At 36.4% G+C, this 24348-nt stretch overlaps 1 protein-coding gene and 1 non-coding gene across 2 annotated transcripts; both read left to right on the top strand.

Moving 5' to 3' along the window:
• The first annotated feature begins 879 nt into the window (after positions 1-879).
• LOC136398145 (protein LEG1 homolog) lies at positions 880-20208 on the top strand. The gene is made up of 7 exons (XM_066372541.1): positions 880-991; positions 7503-7742; positions 14587-14673; positions 15530-15714; positions 16639-16739; positions 18866-19104; positions 20108-20208. Exons 1-7 carry the CDS (start codon positions 880-882, stop codon positions 20206-20208), a joined length of 1065 nt encoding a protein of 354 aa, XP_066228638.1.
• On the top strand, positions 12129-12292 carry LOC136401707 (U1 spliceosomal RNA). The gene has a single exon (XR_010750713.1). It is a non-coding gene; the product is annotated as a U1 spliceosomal RNA (small nuclear RNA).
• Positions 20209-24348: the final 4140 nt, after the last annotated feature.

Consider the following 24348-nt stretch of genomic DNA (forward strand, 5'->3'; position numbering starts at 1 on the left):
AACTGTCTTATAAGGCACTTCATTCCATTCCAATGTTCAAAACAACAATATGTTTAAAACAACACTTATGTTCAAAATGACAGTATTTTCAAAATCCTTTGAGTAACCTGACCAGGTGGTGGCACAGAGGATAGAGCATTGGAATGGGATGTGGAGGACCCAGGTTCGAGACTCCAAAGTCTCCAGCTTGTGCACAAGCTTATCTGGTTTGAGCAAGGCTCACCAGTTTGAGCCCAAGGTCACCAGCTCGAGCAAGGGGTCACTCAGTCTGCTGTAGCCCCCCCCCCAGTCAAGGCACATATGAGAAAGCAATCAATGCACAACTAAGGTGCCGCAACAAAGAATTAATGCTTCTCATCTCTCTCTATTCCTGTTTTTCTGTCCCTCTCTCTGACTCTCTCTGTCACAAAAAAGAAAAAAAATCTTTTGAGGAAAAGTACTCAAAAGTACTTCAAATTTACTTCTGAAAGATTTTCTTTGGTTAAGAAGGTATTTTAGAAATTTAAAAAAAAACTGAACTGACTCTCTCACACACATACATACACACACACACTCAAATTTCTAAATAGAACAGGTAGCACTAACGAGTGTATAAAGGAATGTTGATATGTTATAAACACTTTTAAAATGTTTACTTACATAGCCTTACAATAATGTAATTATAAATTTACCTCAAGTCATGGGAATAAAATTCCAGACTGGTAACCTTACATTTCAAGGGAGTTACCCTAGTTTCATTGGTAAGGCATTTCCATCTCCACCTAAGTATCATTAAGAAAAAGAATGTTTTGATTGGCTAGATATAAATATATTCTATGATGCCCTCCTCAATTTTCCAATAAAAGCCTTGCCATAATCTGAGCCTCTAACTTTGTCATCATGACTATCCTTCTTTCTTGGGCCTCTGTATTAGTTGGTTGTATATCTGTTTCTTTAGTTCAAACAATCTATAACTCAGCTTTTCATCTTCCTCTGTGGGAAGAGAGCCCTGGTAAGTTCAGTAACTACAGGGTAAAGAATAAAAAAATTATTGATTGTTGGCTATACTGTGAGATAATGGGGAGCTACAAAGTTCTAGTGAACCAAGCAGCCAGTATTTTGAATAACTTGCACACAAAAATTAACAAATTTTTTATGGAGATTGTCTCTACAGCCTGGCTGGCATAATCATTCAGGTAAGAAATAATATTCTTTTGTTTTAATGAATTTTCAATATAAAGTAAACTAATAAGAATATCAGTTTTTAAAAATTGTTATGTTTCTCTCAATTCTGTCTTCTTGTATACTTCCTCCTTTCTCATGGCTCTCTTTTTTATCATCATTTTTCTGTACCAAACATTATAAAATAACTCTTGTGTTCAGAATTTTGTATCTAGCATTGCCCAATAGAACTTTCTTCCATGATAAATATTATGTGTGTGTACTTGCTGGTATGGTAGCACCAGCCACATATGACTATTGAGCACATGGGACTAGTGTGATTAAAAAACCAAATATTTAATTTTATTTAATTTGAATTAATTTAAGTCTAAATGGCCCAACAGCCTTGTGACTACTGTCCTAGAGAACACTATACAAGATAGTGGGCATTCACTAAGGCAAAACCACATGGATGCCAACTTTTAAAGACCTAGTCTTAGTCCCTTAAATAATTAACAGCTATTAATTGAATTTGTATTACATGCCAAACTTTATTCTGAATGCTGAGAATACACCCAAGAGTCTGTGTAAGATGAGTGTGCTTGCAATATTTGAAATTCTCTGATTGGGGTGATGAAGAATAGAAAGGCCATGCTGGAGAACGTTATAAAGGTTTCATCCTCTTCAAAATAGTATCAACACTCAAGAATTAGACTGGAGTTTTATTTGAAACAAAAAATCATCATAAATCTAAAGCTACTTTTGTTCTGGCCAGCAAAAAATATTTTAAGAGGTAAGATGAGACTGTTAGTATTTTGGGGAAAAATTGTGGTAACACAAAGAATAATTATTATTATTTTTTTTTCTTTTCATTTTTCTGAAGCTGGAAACAGGGAGAGACAGTCAGACAGACTCCCGCATGCGCCCGACCGGGATCCACCCGGCACGCCCACCAGGGGCGACGCTCTGCCCACCAGGGGGCGATGATCTGCCCATCCTGGTTGTCGCCATGTTGCTACCAGAGCCACTCTAGCGCCTGAGGCAGAGGCCACAGAGCAATCCCCAGCGCCCGGGCCATCTTTGCTCCAATGGAGCCTTGGCTGCAGGAGGGTAAGAGAGAGACAGAGAGGAAGGCTCAGCGGAGGGGTGGAGAAGCAAATGCGCGCTTCTCCTGTGTGCCCTGGCCAGGAATCGAACCCGGGTCTTCCACACGCTAGGACGACGCTCTACCGCTGAGTCAACCGGCCAGGGCCCCAAAGAATAATTATTTTTATATATATCCATGATGTTGCATGTACAGTTTATTTTTAATTTTTTGTTTAGCAGTTAGATTGTAATAGAAAAATAAGTGAAGTTAGCAGAACAATTTTGGGAACTTATGGCAAGGCAAAGTGTTACCATCAAAGGAAAACAAAGATGAAAAAAGGGAGGGAAAAGAATAACTAGCAATTTGATTTATAATTTAATGTGGGCTAGGAACAAGACTCTAACTTTATCTGGTGAGGTGACACTTATTTTTACCCACCTAATAATTTAATTCTAAGGGTTATGGAGACCATACAGGGTTTTTTTTTTTTTTTTTTTTTTTTTTTTTGTATTTTTCTGAAGCTGGAAACGGGGAGAGATAGTCAGACAGACTCCCACATGCGCCCGACCGGGATCCACCAGGCACGCCCACCAGGGGCGACGCTCAGACCACCAGGGGGCGATGCTCTGCCCCTCCAGGGCGTCGCTCTGCCGCAACCAGAGCCACTCTAGCACCTGGGGCAGAGGCCAAGGAGCCATCCCCAGCGCCCGGGCCATCTTTGCTCCAATGGAGCCTTGGCTGCGGGAGGAGAAGAGAGAGACAGAGAGGAAGGAGGGGGGAGTGGAGAAGCAAATGGGCGTTTCTCCTATGTGCCCTGGCCGGGAATCGAACCCGGGTCCCCCGCACGCCAGGCCGACGTTCTACCGCTGAGCCAACCGGCCAGGGCCCATACAGGATTTTAAAGAGAGTTTTAATCACTTCCTTCAGAGAATACAACATATTGGAGAAGGTAAGTAAGAATAAACTCTCTACTGGACAACGCAGCCAAAGGATAAGACACTGGGTAGCAATGTGATAATATTTGCAAAAGAGAGAGAATATTGTGTGTTGGAATAATCGTGGAAGGAAATGTGAATTGGAGTAAATCTTAAAAATTGAATAGAGTTTAAATGGATGAAATAAAAGGACTGTAATTAATGTAAAAAGAAATATAATTAGTAACCCCCCCCAAAAAAAAAAACACCAGAGTTTGTAATCATTGTGATATATTTTGGCATAATGATATTCAAATGTCACTTAAAGATGAAGAAATGCTCCACTTAATTAGGAAGGAAATTAAAAACAGGCTCTGTCTCACCGCCTCCTAAGCAGAAAGCCCTTGGCTATTATTGACTTAAACTGACTCTCTTCATACATTTGTCCTGACCTAAAATATACTACACAAGCTGGCTATGAAACAGTAACAGAGATTCACTATATAAAATACTTTTATGCAGCAGGATGGATCAGGTTGTTTAGATCACTTACTGAAAATACATAGAATTTATGGTTTTATGATATGGGGCTGGTGATGAGAATTAATCTCATAGGCATTTTTGTCCGTGTTAGTAGCAGAATATAAAACTGGGAGCCCTAAAACTGAAATCGCTGTCTTAAGAACAGTGTATTTGCACGTACTGTACAAAATACGTCTGTTAAACTGAATTTAAATTAAACATTAATACAGGAGAAAAAGACAATTAAGATGCAGTGTCTTACGCATTCTTTCCCTCCAAAAATAAATTCTGTCTGTGCCTGTTTCTTGCTTGTAGTCCTAAAATTATTAATTAAGCTGGAAGTTGGGAAAGAGTTATGATACATGTAAATACTTTTTGATGTTTATTTATATTCTTTATGTTAACATATTCATGATAAGAGAAACACAAATTAAATACATACTGGCACACCATTTCTCTACTTAGAAATGAACAAAAATCGAGACAACTTAAAACCTTCATTACTGTTAACAGAGTAAAATAGTATAACCCCTGAGAGGAATGTAGCCATATATGTATATAATAAAATAACATCTATGTATTCCCACTCGTTAATAAAAGTTATTATTCTGCAATAATTACCTATTTGTAGGAAAGTGCAAGGAAATATGAGGGAGGTAACAGGCATCCTTCATCTGAAGTCCCCTAATGTGAACATTTTACATGATCAAAACCAAAATATTGACTTTGCTTCAATCTATATATACAGTTTATTCACTGATCACGAATGAGATCAGTTATAACTGGACTCATTTGCATGCCTGACCATGTATGTGTGTATCTCTAGACAAATTCATCACATGTGTAACATTATGTAATCACCATCACAATCAAGATTATTAAGTGTACTATCAGCACGAGACTTCTTTATTCTACCTCTTTTGATCCACACTTAGTCCATCCCACCCTCCATTTTGACCCCTGACAATGACTAATCTGTTCTTCACTGCTACACTTAACATTATTTCACAAATATTATATAAATGAAATCATGTAGTATGTATGTTTCCTTTTGTGATTGGCAAGTTTAAAATTGAAAATAATATCCTTGAGGGTCATTCAAGTTGTTGCATGTATCAATAGTTTGTTCCCATTTATTGCTGAGTAGTATTCTATGGCATAGGTACACCATTTACCTATTCATTTATTGAAGCCATTGGATCTTGGCTCTTACACTCTTTAGCTTTACCCAAATGAAGCTGCTCTGAATATCTGTGTGCAACTCTCTGCATGAATATAAGCTGTCATTTCCCTAGGAAATATGCTTAATTCCTGGGTCATATGGTAAGTCCATTTTTAGTTTCAAAAGGAATTGACAAACTATTTTCTAGAATGGTTGTACCATTTTACATTTCCACCAACCACATGCAAGTGATACAGCTTCTCACGACCTTCTTAGAATTTGTGTTATCACTATATTTTTTAGCCATTCTGATAGGTAGGTAGTGATATATCATTATGGTTTTAATTTGTATTTCTTCAATAATGAAAAGATATTAAGTACTTTTTCATTTGCTTTCTTGATATCTGTATCTCTTCTTCAGTAAAATGACTGTTGATATCTTTTTCCCATTTTCTAATTTGATTGTTGTTGAGTTTTGAGAATTCTTTATATATTCTAAACACAAGCCTTTGTTGAATATGTGGTTAGCAAATACCTTTGCTCAGTCTGTAGCTTATATTTTCATCCTCATAATAAAATCTTTCACAGAGGGAAATTTAACGATTTTTTCTGAGTTCTATTTACCAGTTCTCTTTTTATGGCTTATCTATTCATCCTCTTAACACAATTTTTCAGAAAGCAAATTTTTTAAATTTTGCTGAGTCCAATTTATCAAATTATATTTATGAACTTTTACTTTAAGTGTTTTTAAAGTCAAGTCTAAGAATCTTTTGCTCAATCTTGTTTCAAAGATTTTTATCCCAACTTCTTTTTCAGAAGATTTATAGCTGTATGTTTTAAATTTATGTTTCTCCTCTGTTTTGAGTTAATGTTTGTATAAGGTGTGTGAATTACTTTTAGGTTTATTTGTTTGCCTATGGATGTCCAATTGCTCTAGCATCATTTACTCAAAAATCTATCCCACCTTTATTGAGTTGAGTTTGTAACTTTGTCAAAGTTTATTGCACATATTTTTGCAGATTTATTTTGAGTTTTCTTATTTTGTCTCATTATCTACAAACCTATTCCTCTAACCGTATCACATTTTCTTGATTATTGTGGCTATGTATTAAGATCGGAGAAGCAATTCCTCCCCTTTTATCCTTATTGTTCAAAATAATTCTTAGATACTATAGGGTCTTTCCCTTTCCATATAAATTTTAGAGTAAAATTGTTTATTCTTAAGGGAAATAAAACTTGTTGAGAAATTGTTAAAGATTATGTGAAGCCTATGTATAAATTGAGGGAGAATTGACATCTCTACTACTGTATGTTGAATTTTCCAGACCACAAATATGGTACAAACATTTAGGTCTCCTTTGATTTGTTTCATCATACAAATTTTTTACATGTTTTCTTACATTTAAACTTAAATATTTTACTTTATTTTTTTTGGAGTGATTATAAATGGCACTTAAAAATTTTGTTTCTACTTGTTAATATATAAACATGCTATTGACTTTTATTTGATCATCTTGTATCTTAGGTAATTCTGTTGTCCTTTCATTATTGATTTTCAGCTTGTTTTTATTGTAGTCAGAGAAGGTGTCCTTTCCTAGTGTGTGGCCAGAGAGAGCAGCTTTTCTTGTGACTCTTGCGTATACCTGTTGGCAGTCTCAGGGTCTGGGCTCTCTGGCTCCCTGCTGCTAGGACCAGTTCCACACAGGCTTTGACCTACTTCATGCAGCTTCAACTGGCAGCTTAATTTCAGCCACTCCTTTTACCTCTTGCATGCTACCTGGGATTTCACGCCTCTGCTGCTTTCTGGGATGCCCGGAAGAACCTGTTTGGTACTCAGACTTGTGCAACCTGAATGGCAGGAGAATTTTTCCTCATTGGGTCATCTTTATCAGTGGAGGATTAGACTAAAGTCTTCTCACTTCGTTTTCACAAAGCCCCTGGGTCTTTCATTATAAAGGTCTTCCTTTGTCCCTAGAAAACACTGAGCACTCATGCCATTAGTGGAGACAAGCCAGCCATCTCTTCCTGTATCAGCTTCTCCTTTGTTCCTTATTTTCTCCCTCCTTTTGTTTTATTCTGTAACCCCCAAATAAATACCTGCACACAGCCTTTGGCTCAGATCTTACTGATGTGAATTTGGGTTAACAGTTCAGACATACAAGTCTGGGCCTGCATGTGGCTGAAATTTAAGAGAGATCTGGCAAAGTCAAAAATCTCACTAACATGTCTTTCAAATTCTATCTAAAATTACTTACTTTATTATTTCGTGTTGCTAAATCCCACCAAATAGAGATTAATTGAGAACAATAGTCATTTTTAAAAATACAATACCTCTAGGGAGGACATAAAATTCATCATTAGAGTTAATAAGGTAGACAGAAGACAGAGGCAGAAATAAATTTAGAAAAAATACATCCTCACTAAAATACCTAGAGACTGATATATACTGACGTTACTTACTCAGGAGATAATTAGCCAAGAAGGTAGATCATTATCTTTATTTAACGCCACCCTACAGTTTCCAGGGAAGATAATAAATAGTATTGATTAGCAGAGGTACAAAAAAATTCCACTTCAGAATAAACCTGTCATCTCTCGATCTCCAGTTTAAATACCATGACTTTGCATTTTTCCTTGGCCAGTATAGTAATTGGGTGTATTTTTGGTTTTTTTGCAGGAGTATCCAGTATCTCGGATGCATATCCTCCTCTATGGAAAGATTGTCCTGGTCAGCTTCGTGATTACAAGGTAGAAAATGGAAAGTACATCATTAATTTCTGGCATTACCTAGAGAGACAAGGGATGTATAAAGTCTTATTGAATGAGACAGCCAAGTATTTTGAAAGATTTGCACCAGAAAATGAACAAAATATTTTATGGGGATTACCTGTACATCATGGATGGCAATATTATACAGGTAAGAATGTCTGTCTTTCATTTCATGACTCTTTCATTTAACCAAAAGTTAAGTAGGAAGTCTTACCTTTTGTATAGAATACCATGATTGTAAAAATTGATTATTTTTTCCTTTTTTCCCTTCCTACTCCTTTTCCAACTATTCTTATTCTGACTTCTCTTCTTCTATTTTCCACCTCATTCTTTCCAAATCCGTCTTTATCAAGCATTTATTTAATGTCTTCAGTGTGCATGGTTTTTCTACTCAGCAATAGGACTGTGTGCAATATTTAGAATTTTTATATTTGAACTGTCCAGCATGGGAGCAGGAGAGTTCTACTATGCTCACATGTTCTTATATATGGCTACTGAGCACTTGAAATGGCTAATGCTTCCACAAATCCAAAGTCTTAATTTTATTTAATTTCAATATAAGTACTCACAAATGGCTAGTGGTTACCTCATTCACTGAGACACAGCATGTTAGACCTAGTTCATTCAGTGTGAACAACAATTAAATGAGGTGCTACTAGATGCCATGTCTAGTTCTAAGCATTGGGAAGTAACAAAACAATGAAGGCAATACTAATTAAATAAACAAAAGTGCGTAAAATTAATCTGAATTATCTGCAGTTTGTATGTGATTAAGTGGTTATGTGAATTGGAGTGATCAAGGAGAAAAACCCTCAATGGAAAAACCTCTCATGTGTTGTGTCCCTGAAAATTATATTTATACTCAGAAATGAAAGTAAAGATTTGTTTTGGAACAAAAGTAAATCCCAAGCTAGCTTGTTCTGGTTAACAATGGCACTCAAGAAATAAGGGACCCTCACCATTTGCTTCCAGAAAATAATACTAGAAGAAATGAATCAATGAGAATAATGGGTAGCTCTGTGGAAAAGATGATCTGTTATGACATCCTGAGCTAGCATTACTACCAAGTTTTTCAGGGAGGTCTCCTGACACCTAATTTACCTCCTACTCTTAACCAGTCTTCAGCATGAAGAAGAGGAATATCTAAACTCCTAAGACATAGATAAGGAGAATTCCAAAAAGAAAACCCATGAACTTTTTTACCCTGTGTTCAGTAATGAGCAAAAGGCAAGGTTGAACGCTGGCTTGGCTATTTTCAAAATTTACTTCTTTCTTCTTTTTAAATTTTTTTATTATTTATTTACTTATTTATTTTTAGAGACAGAGAGAGGGACAGATAGAGACAGAGTAAGAGAGAAAGATGAGAAGCATTAATTCTTCCTTGAGGCACCTTAGTGGTTCATTGATTGCTTTCTCATATGTGCCTTGACCAGGGGACTTCAGCCAAGCCAGTGACCCCTTGCTCAAGCCAGTGACCTTGGGCTCAAGCTAGTGATGATGAGGTTATGTCTATGATCCTGAGCTCAAGCAGGTGACCTCAAGGTTTCAAATATGAGTCCTCAGCACCCAGGCTGATGCTTTATCCACTGCACCACCAACTGGTCAGGCCAAAATTTACTTTCATTAGAGAACATAATAAATGGGATTTTTTAGTTTTTAGTGGATGATTTTACTTAATATTTAATTTAGTTAACTACAGGACATAACTAGAGAAAACCAAAATAAGTTTTAAAATTTTGAAAGTAACCCATAGAAGTATTTCAAGATAAGGATCATAAGTATAAGAGTATCTCAGGAAACAGGATAACAGTCATGGGCTGAGATCATCATGGAAAGAAAGTAGTACCAAAGAGTTTGGTGGAGGAATTGATAGAATAAAACAGCTAGCATACAAATGAAGACGGCAAAGGTGGCAGGTCGTGTTAAGAGAAAGTATACCTCAGTGACAGAATTGGAATGTGAAAAGGATAATCGGTGATAAATTTGACATTAATTAGAGCCAGATTAAGAGATGTTTCTAATGTCAAACTGAGGAGTTTTTAGTTGGTTCTTTAAACAATATGTTTTAGTTTAGTAATAGGACCTAATGCTTATACAATATAAACACCGTAAACGTTTGTTTTTTGCTTGTTTGAGTTTTTTAAAATAACTTTATTAATTTATAATAAACTACACATTTTAAGAATGTATTATTTACCCTGGCCAGTTGGCTCAATGGTAGAATGGATGTCCCAGGTTTGATTCCCAGTCCAAGCACACAGGAGAAGTGCACATCTGCTTCTCCACCCTTCCCCTCTCACCTCTCTCTCTCTCTCTCCCTCCCTCCCCCTCCCCACCCTCTTGCAGCAGTAGCTTAATTGGAGCCAGTTGGCTCCAGGCACTGAGGATGGCTCCATGGCCTCCACCTCAAGTGCTAAGAAGAGCCTGGTTGTTGAGCAATGGAGCAACACCCCACATGGGCAGAGCTTCACCCCCGAGTGGGCTTGCTGGGTGGATCCTGGTCAGGACACATGCTGGAGTCTGTCTCTGACTCCCCTCCTTTCATTAAGTAATAATAATAATAATAATAATAATAATAATAATAATAAAAGAATGTATTATTTGATGTTTGATATATGTATATAGCCTTGAATCTGGCATCATAGATAATGATCTTATATATCATCCTGAAATTTTTCTTTTCCCCTTTGTATTCTCATCTTTAAGGACTTTTTCACCCTCTTTATCTATTCTCTCCCTGCTTCCCTACTTTTTCAACTCTCATCCCACCTCAGCCCCTGACTATGCTGGGAACCACCAGTCTGCTTTCTATGATGGAGGATTAGAGAGCATTATCTAAAATTTTCATATAAACTGTTGTGTACTCTTTTTGTCTGGTTTATTTCACTTGTCAGAATTATTTTGAGATTTATCTATTTGGTTGCATATGTCAATATTCATTCACTTTTATTGCTTAGTAAAAATTTTAACTGGAAAAATGTTGGAACTAGAAAGAGAATATTGGGAGTCTAAGACAAGGTATAGAAATGCCATCAAAGAGGGAAAGATGGAAAAAAAGAAAGACCTGCGGCAAGTGTAGGAGAAATTTATGTACATTTCACGTCCTCTCTTAAAGGACTTATAATGTGGTTAGGAAAGAATGTTAGAAATGATATAACCAAAAGACAATAAGGATTAAAGTATAAAAAGCACTAGATAGAAGTGAGAGTGTAGCCTGACCTGTGGTGGCACAGTGGATAAAGCATCAACCTGGAATGCTGAAGTCGCCGGTTCAAAAGTCTGGGCTTTCCCGATCAAAGCACATATGGGAGTTGATGCTTTCTGCTCCTCCCTCCCTTCTCTCTCTCTCTCTCTCTCTCTCTCTCTCTGTCTCTCTTCTCTAAAATGAATAAATAAAAATAATTTTTAAAAAGTGAGAGTGTTGTGAGCTGGAATAATCTAGAAATAGAATAAAATTTAAGGTAACTCTTGAAATACAAGGTGAATATTGATGAATTATTTTAGAAAATAAATTCATGAAAAAAGTAATAGAATTGACTAAAGGACAGAATTTGTAATTAGTGTAATATTTGGGGCAGAAAAAGAGATGAGAGAAGGAAATGCTGGAAGTACAGGAATTTAGATTTAAACACCACATATAGCATTAATTTTGTTCTCTAAAAAAATGGGTATGAGGCCCTGGCCGGTTGGCTCAGCGGTAGAGCGTCGGCCTGGCATGCGGGGTACCCGGCTTCGATTCCCCGCCAGGGCACATAGGCAAAAGCGCCCATTTGCTTCTCCACCCGCCCCCCTCCTTCCTCTCTGTCTCTCTCTTCCCCTCCCGCAGCCAAGGCTCCATTGGAGTAAAGATGGCCCGGGCGCTGGGGATGGCTCCTTGGCCTCTGCCCCAGGCGCTAGAGTGGCTCTGGTCGCGGCAGAGCGACGTCCAGGAGGGGCAGAGCATCGCCCCCTGGTGGGCAGAGCATCACCCCTGGTGGGCGTGCCGGGTGGATCCTGGTCGGGCGCATGCGAGAGTCTGTCTGACTGTCTCTCCCCGTTTCCAGCTTCAGAAAAATACAAAAAAAAAAAATGGGTATGACAAGAAACAGTTTTTGGTAAAGGCAATTGAGAATGATGTACTTCTTGCCATGGAAAAACAAAAAACAATTCCTCAGAGGATATGATGACCAGAGGCAAACTCGTTTCAGCTTTAAAGAAGGGGGCAGTGCAGAAAGTATCTACAAGAGTTAGAAAAGTGGTAAAATTCTTCTGACAACAAGAGAAAAAAAAAGTTCATAAAACAGTTTTCTTGACCATCAAGAGTGCTTAGTTTCAGGCATGCTCACTTGGAAATTATTTGTAATCACCCATAAAGGAGACTGGTGGGGATTTGACAGAAATGGAACTGCAGCACAGGGAGGGTTCGGAGTGGAAACTGTGGCAGTCAGCGACATAAGCAACTTTTAGGTTAGCATCACGGATGAATGTCTTCAGACACTGAGTGGGCTTAAAAGAAAAGAGTCTTGGAAATAATTTCATAAAAACTCCCAAATGAATACTTACCTGGCAGGGGAGATACCATGATCACGAAGGTGGTTTTCCCAGGGCGAGGCTTATCCATTGCACTCTGGATGTGCTGACCCCTGCGATTTCCCCAAATGTGGAAAACTTGTCTGCATAATTTGTGGTAGTGGGGGACTGTGTCTGCGCTCTCCCCTGGGAAAAAACAAACAAACAAAAAACTCCTAAATGAGACAAAACCTAATAATTAGGAAAGGAATGTTTCACCTACTTGAATATTTTTCTGGTTTAAAGAAAAAATTAAAAATTTGAAATATTTTCATGCATTAACAGAACTGCACATGTCTTTTCTCTTGTCCACTTGAGAATCAAGAGGAGCCAAGTCAGAAACTAGAATGAAAAGGTAAAAAGAAAACTGATTAGGTTCACGGGAAACATACCAAACTGGTGAGAGGGAAGTACATAGTGATGTAGGGGATGGAAACCAGAAAGAAGAACATGTAAATGTTGCAGAAAAGTTATTTGGGCCCTGGCCAGTGGCTCAATGAATTGAGTGTTGGCCCAGCATATAGACGTCTTGGCTTTGATTTCCATTCAGGGCACACAGGAGAAGCAACCATGTGTTTCTTTTCCCCTCCTTCTCTCTATTCTCTTCCTCTTTTCCTCCCACAGCCAGTGGCTTGATCGGTTCAAGTATTGGCCCCAAGTGCTAAGGATAGCTTGGTTGGTCCAAGCCTGTCAGCCTCAGGTGCTAAAAATAGCTTAGTACTCTAGCATTGACTGTAGATGGTGGATCTCAGTCAGGGAGCTTCAAAGAGTCTACCTCACTATCTCCCATCCTCTCCAATAAGAAAAAAAGAAAAGAAAAAGAAAATGTTATTTGGAGAAAAGAAGGGTATGTTCTCCATAACTGCGTAAAGACTGGACCAGAGAGAAGTTGGTGGGGCAAAACCCTGTCTGGGGATTAGAGAAAAGGGAAAGCAGGGGTAGAGAGAATAAACCAGGTATGGAAATGTTTGAGAGGGAGAAAGAGATGGTCATAGATCAAAGAGCTGAAGGACATGCGGCCTGACCTGTGGTGGCGCAGTGGGATAAAGCGTCGACCTGGAACACTGAGGTCGCCGGTTCCAAACCTTGGGCTTGCCTGGTCAAGGCACATATGGGAGTTGATGCTTCCTGCTCCTCCCCCTTCTCTCTCTCTCTCTCTGTCTCTCTCTCTCTCTCACTCCTCTCTCTCTCTAAAAAAATCAATAAATAAGATATTTAAAGCCTGACCTGTGGTGGCGCAGTGGATAAAGCGTCAACCTGGAAACACTGAGGTTGCCGGTTCAAAACCCTGGCTTGCCTGGTCAAGGCACATATGGGAGTTGATGCTTCCTGCTCCTCCCCCTTCTCTCTCTCTCTCTCTCTCTCTCTCTCTCCCCCCAAAAATGAATAAATAAATAAATAAATAAGAAATTGAAGGACATGCAATGAGTATATGTAGAAGGCACAAAAGATTAAAAAAAAAAAAATGTGCTAAAGGACCAGAAAGAGAAGTTGGAAAAGTAGGAGGTAAGAAATGATGACAAAAAGAAAAGGTATAAAAATAAAATAATGGCTAATATTTATGGAGCACATGTTCACTGAGCTGAGCACTTTGATTTCTTCTTCATTTAACATCCCCAAACTTCTATGAAGCAATTATTGTCAGTCTTTCTAGGACGCAGATTAGAAAAATGATGCTTGCAGCCCTGGCTGGTTGGCGCAGTACATATAGCTTTGGATTGGGGTATGGATGTCCTGGGTTCAGTTTCAGGTCAGGACACACATGAGAAGCAACCATCTGCTTTTCTTCCCCTCCCTCCCCCATTCTCTCCCTCCTCCCTTCTTGCAACCAGTGTCTCGAATGTTTCGAGCATCAACCCCAGGTACTGAGGATGGCTCTGTTGGTCCAAACCTGTCAGCCTCAGGCACTGAGGATAGTTCAGTTGATTTGAGCATCAGCTCCAGATGGGGGTTTCTGGGTGGACCCCATTCCGGGCTCATTTGGGAGTCTGTCTCTCTTTCCTTCTCTCACTTAAAAAGAGAAAATGAAAAGAGATACTTGCAGAATTTATTTATCTGGGGTCAAATGGTGAATAAATAATGGCAAACAGGGTTTAGATCTTGTTTACTATACATCCGTTTTGAGTCCCTATATATTGAAGATAAAGGGTACGAGAGTTATTAAGTAGAAGAAATACAAACTACAGAGTTTTAAAAAATAGGCCTTTGAAAGAGAAAATTATTGTAAAAATGTTTAAAAAATGAAAAAAATATAAATAAAAAATGGTAAAAAAAAAAAAGAGAAGTCATAAAAAAAAGACAGTGATAAAAAGGGTAACAGTATTTTCAGAAAATATTTAGTACTTTCCAATAAACACAATGCAACTAGTCAATTTTTTCTTTTTCTTTAATCTATAACTTGGAAATGGTCTAGTAAACCCAACTCTAAATTTTCTATCTTTTAGGCAGATTAGCTGATCCAACCCAAAGGACAAACTGTGGCCATAAGTCAGGAGATCCTTTGTGCATCTCTGTTGACAGTTGGTGGGCCGGTGAGTGTAAACCTCAAATTGATGACCTTTCAACAAAGTATCAATTTAACTAAAAATCTCAATTAGAGAAACAAAAACAAAAACATGTATCAGAATTACTGCTTTTTACAAATCATTCAACCCAAATCTGAATCTTTTGAAAGGAATTTTAAGTATATAGCTATATATATTTAATTTATTAATTAGTTTATCCAATTATAAAATTACCAACTAAAGAAAACTAGTAACCTCAAAATTTGTTTTAAATACATAGGACAAAAATCAACAAAATACCATGTTTCAAAATTAATTTAAATATAATATTGTGTGCATTTGTAAATTAGGATAATAAACTATATATAGTATGATCAAAAAAATGTGTAGGACATAAGTAGAAATTTCTGACATGTTATCAAACAAAACTTTATTAACAAGGCAAAAATCTAGCTATATGTTAGAATATTTTAAGGATGCATCAGGTTTTCAAATTTATAATAACTTAACATAAATTTATAACGTTATTATAATGTTTATAATAACATTCTATAAATGTTACTTATTTTTTCTTTTTCATTTATTGTACTTTAGAATTTAATTACTATTTTTAAATTTAGTGTCATCATTTTTTTAATTTAAAATAATAAATCTACAATATAAATCCATTCTGCTTTATGAGAGTAAAGTTTTCAAGAGAGCATATTTGAGTTGTATATGACAATAAAGTAAATTTCTCATAGTTTCTAAAGTACCCAGAACTGCTGCTTAAGTTTTACCACATTTCTAGGTCTATGGACTTACCATTATAATAGATTTCCTTACTCAAAACAATCCTTTTTTGTACATTAACAATATCAATAATAACTTTTTGTTTATACAGACCTCAATTTTTATCTCTCTGCAATGCCCTTCCTTGCTGCAGTTGATTCTGGCTTAATGGGAATACCATCAGAGAATGTCACTCTTCTGCCGCCATCCAAGGATCAGATGAATTTTTGTTATAATGTTTCTAGCTGTCATTCATCATTTCCAGAAGCAATGAAAAAGTGGAATGAATTTTACCAGGTCTTTTTTTTTTTTAGTAATTGTATTAATACATTTTGGGGTGGCCAGATAATTTTTGAATAGTATATTTAATGTAGGGTATTTTATGCATTAATTAATATGCTATTAAAGAATAAAATTTCTAACCAGAATTAAAACATTTGTCATTTATGACAGCAATATTAATGTGAGTAGATTACTCAGTAACATCATATCATATTAGCACCTATTAGCACCCCTATTACCCATAGAATATTGATGCTACATTTTCTACTTTCCTCACACCAAATAAATTATACACAAACATGTGAGAATTATGATTTAATAGAATATTAGTATTCTCATTTATCATAATTTCAATTGAGCAAAAACTTAAATAGAAATATAATAATAAAATAAGTTGGGGTGAATTTGATCAGATTATTTATACTCTCTTTATAAACACTTATCAGCTGAAATAATCATTTGACAATCAGAATCAAATATTGATGTCCAAAGTAAAGTGTCATGTGTGAAAGAGGACATGACAAAGACCAAGTTTCCCTTTACAGAACTTGGTCATTACGTTTCATATGATTACACAAAATACTCATACTCCTCCCATTCTCCTCATTTCTGACTCTTAAGCCTTTGTGGAAAGCTCATTGTACAGGCAGAGAAAAACAAGTAAGTAAAATACACTAATATACTAAAGCTCTGGTTCTGAACAGTATAAAAATATAAAATACAGTTTATTCCTTTCACACGGATTCAGCATCACAAGTAATTAATAAACTAATATTAAGCTTTGAGGAATTGTTAAGCATTGAATCTTTCATACCTTAACTTTTAGGGGGAAAAAACTTATTTAGAATGTTGAAAATTTTTATTTGTAAATATAACTGATTTTCAGGAAAAGAGATTGTTAGAATTGTTTAATAATATAACATTTTCCCTCTTGGATAGCATTTAATGTCAGATTCTAGTAGTTTTGATGACCTGCTGAAGTACTTATGGGCTGCTCATGTCTCATCCTTGGAGGTGGCTCAAAAAAATTTTCAGAATAGGTAAGAATGGATCTAAACTTATTTTGTTTTAATATTATAACAATCTTTCATTTTACATTATCTTTTTCATTGAAGTTTTTTTTTTTAATGAACTAATTTACCAGTATGTCCACCATGGAGTAGTACTATAATAAAGAAAAAATTGACAAGAAAATGCTTTACTGGACAAAGTTCCTAAGTATTTTCTAAGTGGGTAGGAAAAATCTGAAGAAATTTAAGTTTGTATCATAAAGTAAAACAAATTACGAAGCAATAATTCAAAATAAAACCAGAAGTACAAGATGACAAATAAAAACCTGTTTTACACAAACTGGTGTCTATAAACTGGAAAATGTAATGACAAATAATTAATCTCTGCACCATTTTGATCAGAAAAAATAGCTTGGTTAACACATATTTGAAGGGAAATATTCAAGCAATTTGGAAGCCCTGGCCGGATAACTTGGTTGGTTGGAGTGTTGTAAAAAGAAGAAGAAGAGGCGGAGGAGGAAGAGGAGGAGGAGGAGGAAGAGGAGGGGGAGGAGGAAAAGTAGGAGGAGGAGGAGAAGCATCATCTTGGTTATCATGCTAGATAGTGAAAATAATGTCAAAAGTCTCCCACTTTATAACAAATACAGTTGAATCAGGCTGCACAACTGGTACAGATGTGAATGACACTGTATTAGGAGTGGTGACTGCCACCCAGAGTGAGATCTGGTTTAGAAAGAAGGGAAGAATGGTGACTGATTTAAAAAGCACATATAAACACGGCACGCATGTTTGAGGACTTCTTGTTAACCATCTAATTTCATTTTTTCTAATGATCACATATTCATTAAGATAAACAAATTATAAATTTGGGAGTCATATTGTTTTGTATATATTAACTCTTAATGTTGCTTCAGGGCTGATTATTATATTGGTCATCTGAAGAGTTCATTCTCTTGGCATGTCTGTGAAAATAATTGAAACTGTAGCCTTTATGGCATCTTTTTGCTGTGACGCAATTTAAAACTTAACAACTATTTATTTCTAGAATTTTCCATTTAATATTTTTGAACCACAGGTAGCTAAAACTGTGAACAGCAAAACTTTGGATAAGGGGGGACAACTCTATATATCTTCATAAAAAAATACCAAACTACCTAAAATACAAGAAAAATTCCCTGTAAGTTATTTCATTGCTTAGTGGTGACCTGAAATGAAAATTGTGTATTCCTTAAGGAATATCAGAAATCAGCAGAAACTTTGCTAGTCTTCTTTGATTTTTATCTTTTCATTTTAAAATAACAAAATTTAAGAGTTTGTGCAAGTAGAGCATGCTTTCTAAAAAGGGCAAAACATTTGACTAAAAGCATATTTCCTGGGGTAGTAGTTTCCAGATTTAAAATTCTAATAAAATCTATTTAAATTCTCAAATCTAAGGGCTAAAATCAAATTTCTACAATTGGTATTCTATATTTTTTAAGTTTTTTTTATTGATTGATTTTAGTGAGGAAGAAGGGAGAGAGGGAGACAGGAACATCAATCTGTTCCTCTATGTATCCTGACCAAAAACCAAACGCAGTCTCTGCTTTGGGATGATGCTCTAACAAACTGAGCTATCTGGCCAGAGTTACAATCTATATTCTAAAAAGTAGGATAATGTAGTTTTGAACAAATTATCTGTTTTGAAAATTGAGTTGGCAAAATTCTGAGTTGATTAGGTCCTGGCCGGTTGGCTCAGTGGTAGAGCGTTGGCCTGGCGTGCAGAAGTCCCGGGTTAGATTCCCGGCCAGGGCACACAGGAGAAGCCCCCATTCTCCACCCCTCCCCCTCTCCTTCCTCTCTGTCTCTCTCTTCCCCTCCCGCAGCGAGGCTCCATTGGAGCAAAGATGGCCCGGGCGCTGGGGATGGCTCCTTGGTCTCTGCCCCAGGCGCTAGAGTGGCTCTGGTAGCGGCAGAGCAACGCCTGGGAGGGGCAGAGCATCACCCCCTGGTGGGCAGAGCGTCGCCCCCTGGTGGGCGTGCCGGGTGGATCCTGGTCGGGCGCATGTGGGAGTCTGTCTGACTGTCTATCCCCATTTCCAGCTTCAGAAAAATACAAAAAAAAAAAAATCTGAGTTGATTAATTCTAAATGTATACTTTCTCCCTATTTGTGTTGTAGGTTAAAGTATTATTCTAAACAAGAAGCTGATTTTGAAAGAAATTGGGCTTTATTTGTGGATTATTTAGCTCCATCACTCTTTCCTTCAACTTTGATTAGAACATCTGAATTCCAGAAAGGTCTGCCAACACGAATGCTTCTTAGTGGGGATCGAGCCCCCTTCATCAATGACTTCACTGGTTTTCAGAACAGTGTCTTGCTTGCTTTAAATGTTTTGCACAAAGTGCATAAGTATACAGGTAAAAGACATAGAAACTTTAAATTTTGGTAATTTTATACATTGTGTTGATTTCATAGGAATAAAATACTATTAGAATTATTGTTATAAACCCATTACAACAGGATGTCTAAAGGAAGAAATGTTGACTTTTACAGATATCTGTTTCAAAATTTCAACAATGATCATTGTGGCCTTATGAAAGGTTTGACTTAGTTGGCATATACTGTAGGACCCTTCCACACTTAGCCTGTCTTCTCTGGGGTCTTTGCACAAAGACAGCAGATCAGTATCACCACATGGTAGTTTGATGGGGAAATAATGGAAATATCTATTTCTGTCTTGGCTAAGTTTTATTATTTTATTTCACTTTGTTTTAAATGGAAAATGTAATGGACACAATAATTATTGGCCATGACTAACAGAACCATAAAATAAATTGTATATATAATCTTTTTTATCCTGTTCTACAAATTATAGAATAAAGAAAAACATCTGACCTCCCAAAAGTCTGGTTTGGAGGAGGTATATTTCTTTAAAACTTTCAATTCCTAGACCTACTAATGGTAGAAACCACAGAAAATATTACATAATTATGTCTTTGAAAATTACTATATTATTCATGTATCCTGTGTTGTATGCATATATATGTGTGTGTAATTTTTATTCCTTAAAGTAAAATTCATAAAAAGATGAATCAAAAATTTTAAAAGGATGAATATTGTATATTAAATTTAAAAACTGTATATGCATTACTTAGGGTAACACTTACTGTCTTAATAAACAAACCTTCCAATTATAATGGTAAAATTCATATGTTTGAATATGAAGATATAACAATTTTAAAGAACAAAACAATGTATGTTTTATCAATATATATACAACATATACATTGATATGTATATCAACATATATATCAATATATATGATATATAAAAATTAAATAGAAATTTTGATATAATTTTATCATATAAGACCAAAATAAAAATTGTATAAACTACTGTTAAATATCTTTATTTTTTTAGGAGTCGTGTTTTTCACTGCATGGAAGACGTTAATGAAGTTAAAAGTTGCAAGAAAACTGTTTCTAGAGATTTTGGAATTCATTCTTCACTTTTTAAATTAAATACTTCTGGAAAATTTATAATAAAATAAAAATCTAAACTGATAATTCCTCAAGGAAAAATGTTCTCAAAGATTAGTCCTTGCAAATTTGCATATTCTATGCCTATATTTTAAATTTTAAATGAATATTGTTAATTTACTTAATTAGTCATTATTGAATTAGCATCAATAATAAATAAACTGTTTACTGTTCAATGTAGGTTTGGTTGAAGAGCTGAAAACTGTGAATAGATTAATAAATATCAAAAAATCTGATAGAATAGGATTTTTTTTTTTTTACCTAAATTCATTTTATGAAATTTTGAGGAATAAATTTTCATGGTCAATAGTCAAAAGGCAGAATATATTAAATAAAAATTTACTTAATGAATTTGAATTTCTAAAATATTTAAAAAGGAACTAATTGTATAGAAAGTATTTCTTGATAAAAAATATGTTTTGGGAGGTTGTTAGTTCTCTCAAAGTTAGAACTTTTTTTCCAGCCCATCCTTTTTATGGGGAGCTTCAGAATCATAGAGGGCAAACTTGCTCACCTTTAAGAAGAGACCATGTGTACTGACAAGAAGATGGATCTCCTACTTGTCCTCCTGGTGACTTTCCTTTCACCGCTTTTTGGAGCTTGTTTAGACCGGTCTATATAAGGTCCCATCTATAGGCAAAATACACCCACTAATGACCGTTTGAAAAATAAAATGAATAAATTGAACCAAAGGATAGATATTGTGGTAAAATAATATGCGCACCAATGAGAGAAAGATGAGTTTTCACCTAAGCTCTACTAATTTTCTAGCCAGTGTTAGCTAGTTAATCCTGAACAATTTAACAGATTTTTCTGTATCTCAGTATACCCATTGAAAATGTAAAATTATGGGAAAAATAAAGATAATTGAGAGTCCATAAGCTTTTGGTTATAACAATTGACTAGTTCAGTAATTAGAATGTAGTAGACATCCAGTATAAAATGTACAAAATGGTTATTGTGGCACAGGGTACACACGTTTGACGAACCAATAAGACAACTCATTATATCACAAATCAATTATTGCCCTAGCCAGTTGACTTAGTGGACAGAGGGCCAGTCAGGCATGAAGACGTCCTGGGCATGAAGACATCCTGGGTTGGATACCCCATCAAGGCAACATGAGAAGCGACCATCTCCTTATCTCTGCCTTCCTCTCCCCTTTCTGTCTCTCTTCCTCTCTCACAGCTAGTGGCTCGCTTGGTCCCAGTGTCAGCCCCGGACACTGAGGATAGGTCAGTCAGTCCAAGCATCAGCCCCAGATAGGATTGTCAGGTAGATCCTGGTCGGAGCGCATGCAGGAGTCTGTCTCTCTATCTCTTTTCCTCTCACTTAAAAAAAAAATCAATTTTTGCTGTAGCATAAATTCCAGGAAGCTCAAACCAAAACATGTATATACAATTGTTGACAGAAAACAAGACGCCTCTGGATTATAAAACAGACCATTTATTACTCATAGAACACCTTAGTGCCAGTGACTCATGACCTCATTCCACAGGGTGATGCATTGAGAACCAGATGACCACCTGGCATGCAGGGCAATTTCACCACAGGAAGGAATCCCAAAATACGGAGACTTGGAATGTATATAGAGCAGCTGACATTTCAGCTCACTCTCTATACTCATACGTGCAAGGGAGAAAAAGAGAAACCTCACTTTTACATTAAAGGGAAGGCGGAGTGTAGGGGAGTGAAAGAAGGTAAAATTCTTCTACTACACCTTTGAAATATGTTCTTCCATTAGAGAAGAAATTTTTACAGTAGTCCTTTGTTCAGCATCTCACAGGCATCTCTTCTGTCTTGCTCACCACGGCAGGGCGGTGCTGGTGCAGCACCAGAAATAAGGCCACTGCTCAACTAAAATCTGTTGAATTAAGTCTGAAGCTTGGGAATGATTTTTAGATAGAGTCTTCAGGCATTTCAGTGTGATTATGATAAACACTCCTCACATGCACAGAGGGAAGAGCCCGGCCTGCCCGAGCCCATAGCTTGTGTATTCCCAGTTATGGCTCATAAGGCAGGTCATATGCAGCGGTTCTGAATCAACATCTGCCATGCATCACTCCTGAATCCTTCTGGCCTCTATTCTGACTGGAGCCCCTGAGGCTAGGACCACTTCCACACAGGCTTTGACCTGCTTCCAGCAGGTGCAACCAGCGGTGGGATTCAGCTGGTTCGCATTGGTTCGGCAGAACTGATACTTAATTTTTTGTTGAGTTCGGTGAACCAGTTGTTAAAAATGACACTTGTAATCAGGGTCCTCTCTAAAGTGCGCACCCAGGCAGCTGTCCAATGTGGAAATCACAAGTTTACATTCCTTATACTTTTTTAATGTTCATCTGCACAACAATGTATTCTAAGCACCTGTAGTAATGTTCATTCTGTCCATAGGTGAAAAAAATTGCAAGTGAGTATACCAATCAGGAAGCAATATGGAAATATTTTATATAATACTTCCATATTTAATATTTTATTAATATTTTTAAGTGCTTCCTTATAACATAATCTAGTTTAGTGTGCCTCTTATTGTTCTTAAGCATTAAATGTATGAAATAATAAACTATCTTTTGGTATATTTTTTTTTAATACTTAAAATGGTAATTAGGGCAGAGAACTGGTTGTTAAATTAGTTGAATCCCACCACTGCCCAGTATCTACCTTTTATTTATTATATCTATAGTAGCAACTATTTTTTCTCGAGAAAGAAGGCTCACATACCAGACTGAGTTTTGCAAATCTCAACATCTAGTTCAGTACATGCTGCATCTGAGAGCAAATAGCTATTTTATGCAGAAGAATTTATTCCAAATTTTTAAAATTTTAGTTACTGTTAACGTCAGCCCTAAGAAAGCCAGTGTCTTGAACGTCAAATGGAATGATCCTTTAAATATGTGCTGTTCTCTTATTGGGCCCATGAAATATGTAAATATGTGATTATAAATGTATTGCCAATTTTTGATGCTGTTTAAAGATCATTATGGAAAAATAAAACTTAGATTTTAGAGTAAAATATGTACAATGTTGAAATTCCATTGATCACCACTAGATGGTATTATAAAACCTATTGAATATAGTATATTACCCTTTGTTACTCTTCTCTGTTTTCAGGGTTTTTCCAAATAGCATTTTAATAATTGCAAGTCAGATTATAATTAATTAATGTTTATTTAATGACTTGCATAGACACTGATCCAATAATACTTGATTAGCTGAGTGACCTTAAATAAGCCACTTATTTTCCCTGTACTTCAGTTTCCTTACCTGTGAAATGGGAATAATAAATACCTACCTAGCTCATAAGAGTTGTACCAATTCAGTGAATAAATAGGTGTGAGAGTTTAGAGAAGTCCTTGACACATTATAGATTGGCTAATAGTGTTTGCCAGACAATCGCTCCACATGGCTCTTATATATAAAATCTGTGTATCAAGCATGGCTTCTAAATTTTAATTTTCTCAAGCTCAGAACTAAGTCTTGAACTAAGATCTCTGCTCCTTCATTCTGCGATACTATGTGGACTCAATCACTAAGCGAGTAGCCCATCAGTGTCCTCAAATAGCCAATCTTTGCCAACAACTCAGTCTTCAACATTTGCTGAGTGCCAGCCATGTACCAGAAATGGTGGTCAGTTTTGGGGATGTTTCCAGCCTCCATGGAGACAGGCAGATTCTGCCAGCAAGGAAAAGGGGTAAAATTGATAACTGTTACATAGGCAACTTTAGGTGTTGTCCATTCATTCCTCCAAGGAGAGTTTTGTCTTGTTTTAATACAGATGCTGCCAAAACAATAAATAAAATAAAAAAGAAATGAATTACTAATATGGAATGCCCCAAATCCAAGTATAATTTATAGAGAAACAGTAAGGCCTTTTTTCCCCTTGAAATCTCTCCTTATGTAGTACAGTTACATGGATCATTTGTTGGCACCTCTGAATCAACATCCTCCTTCTTGGAACTGACCCTCTCTCCTCTCTGGTCACATGGTTTGAATGGAAGCTGTTGTGTTATTTCAATTCTAATCCCCAACCCCACACTTCCTGTGAGGTTGACTAGTCCAGAATTAAGCCTCAGACTCAACCTAGATCAGTCATGGCATCTTGAGCTCTTGGCCTTGGATGAATAC

Source organism: Saccopteryx leptura, chromosome 3 (assembly GCF_036850995.1).
Source record: "Saccopteryx leptura isolate mSacLep1 chromosome 3, mSacLep1_pri_phased_curated, whole genome shotgun sequence".
Lineage (NCBI taxonomy): Eukaryota > Metazoa > Chordata > Mammalia > Chiroptera > Emballonuridae > Saccopteryx > Saccopteryx leptura.

Bases quoted from the DNA above. Each gene is read 5' to 3' on its own strand.
- LOC136398145 (XM_066372541.1), top strand. From the start codon at position 880: ATGACTATCCTTCTTTCTTGGGCCTCTGTATTAGTTGGTTGTATATCT. The intron at 992-7,502 runs GTAAGTTCAGTA...GTTTTTTTGCAG, and splicing joins TCTGTGGGAAGAGAGCCCTG to GAGTATCCAGTATCTCGGAT. The intron at 16,740-18,865 runs GTAAGAATGGAT...TTTGTGTTGTAG, and splicing joins CAAAAAAATTTTCAGAATAG to GTTAAAGTATTATTCTAAAC.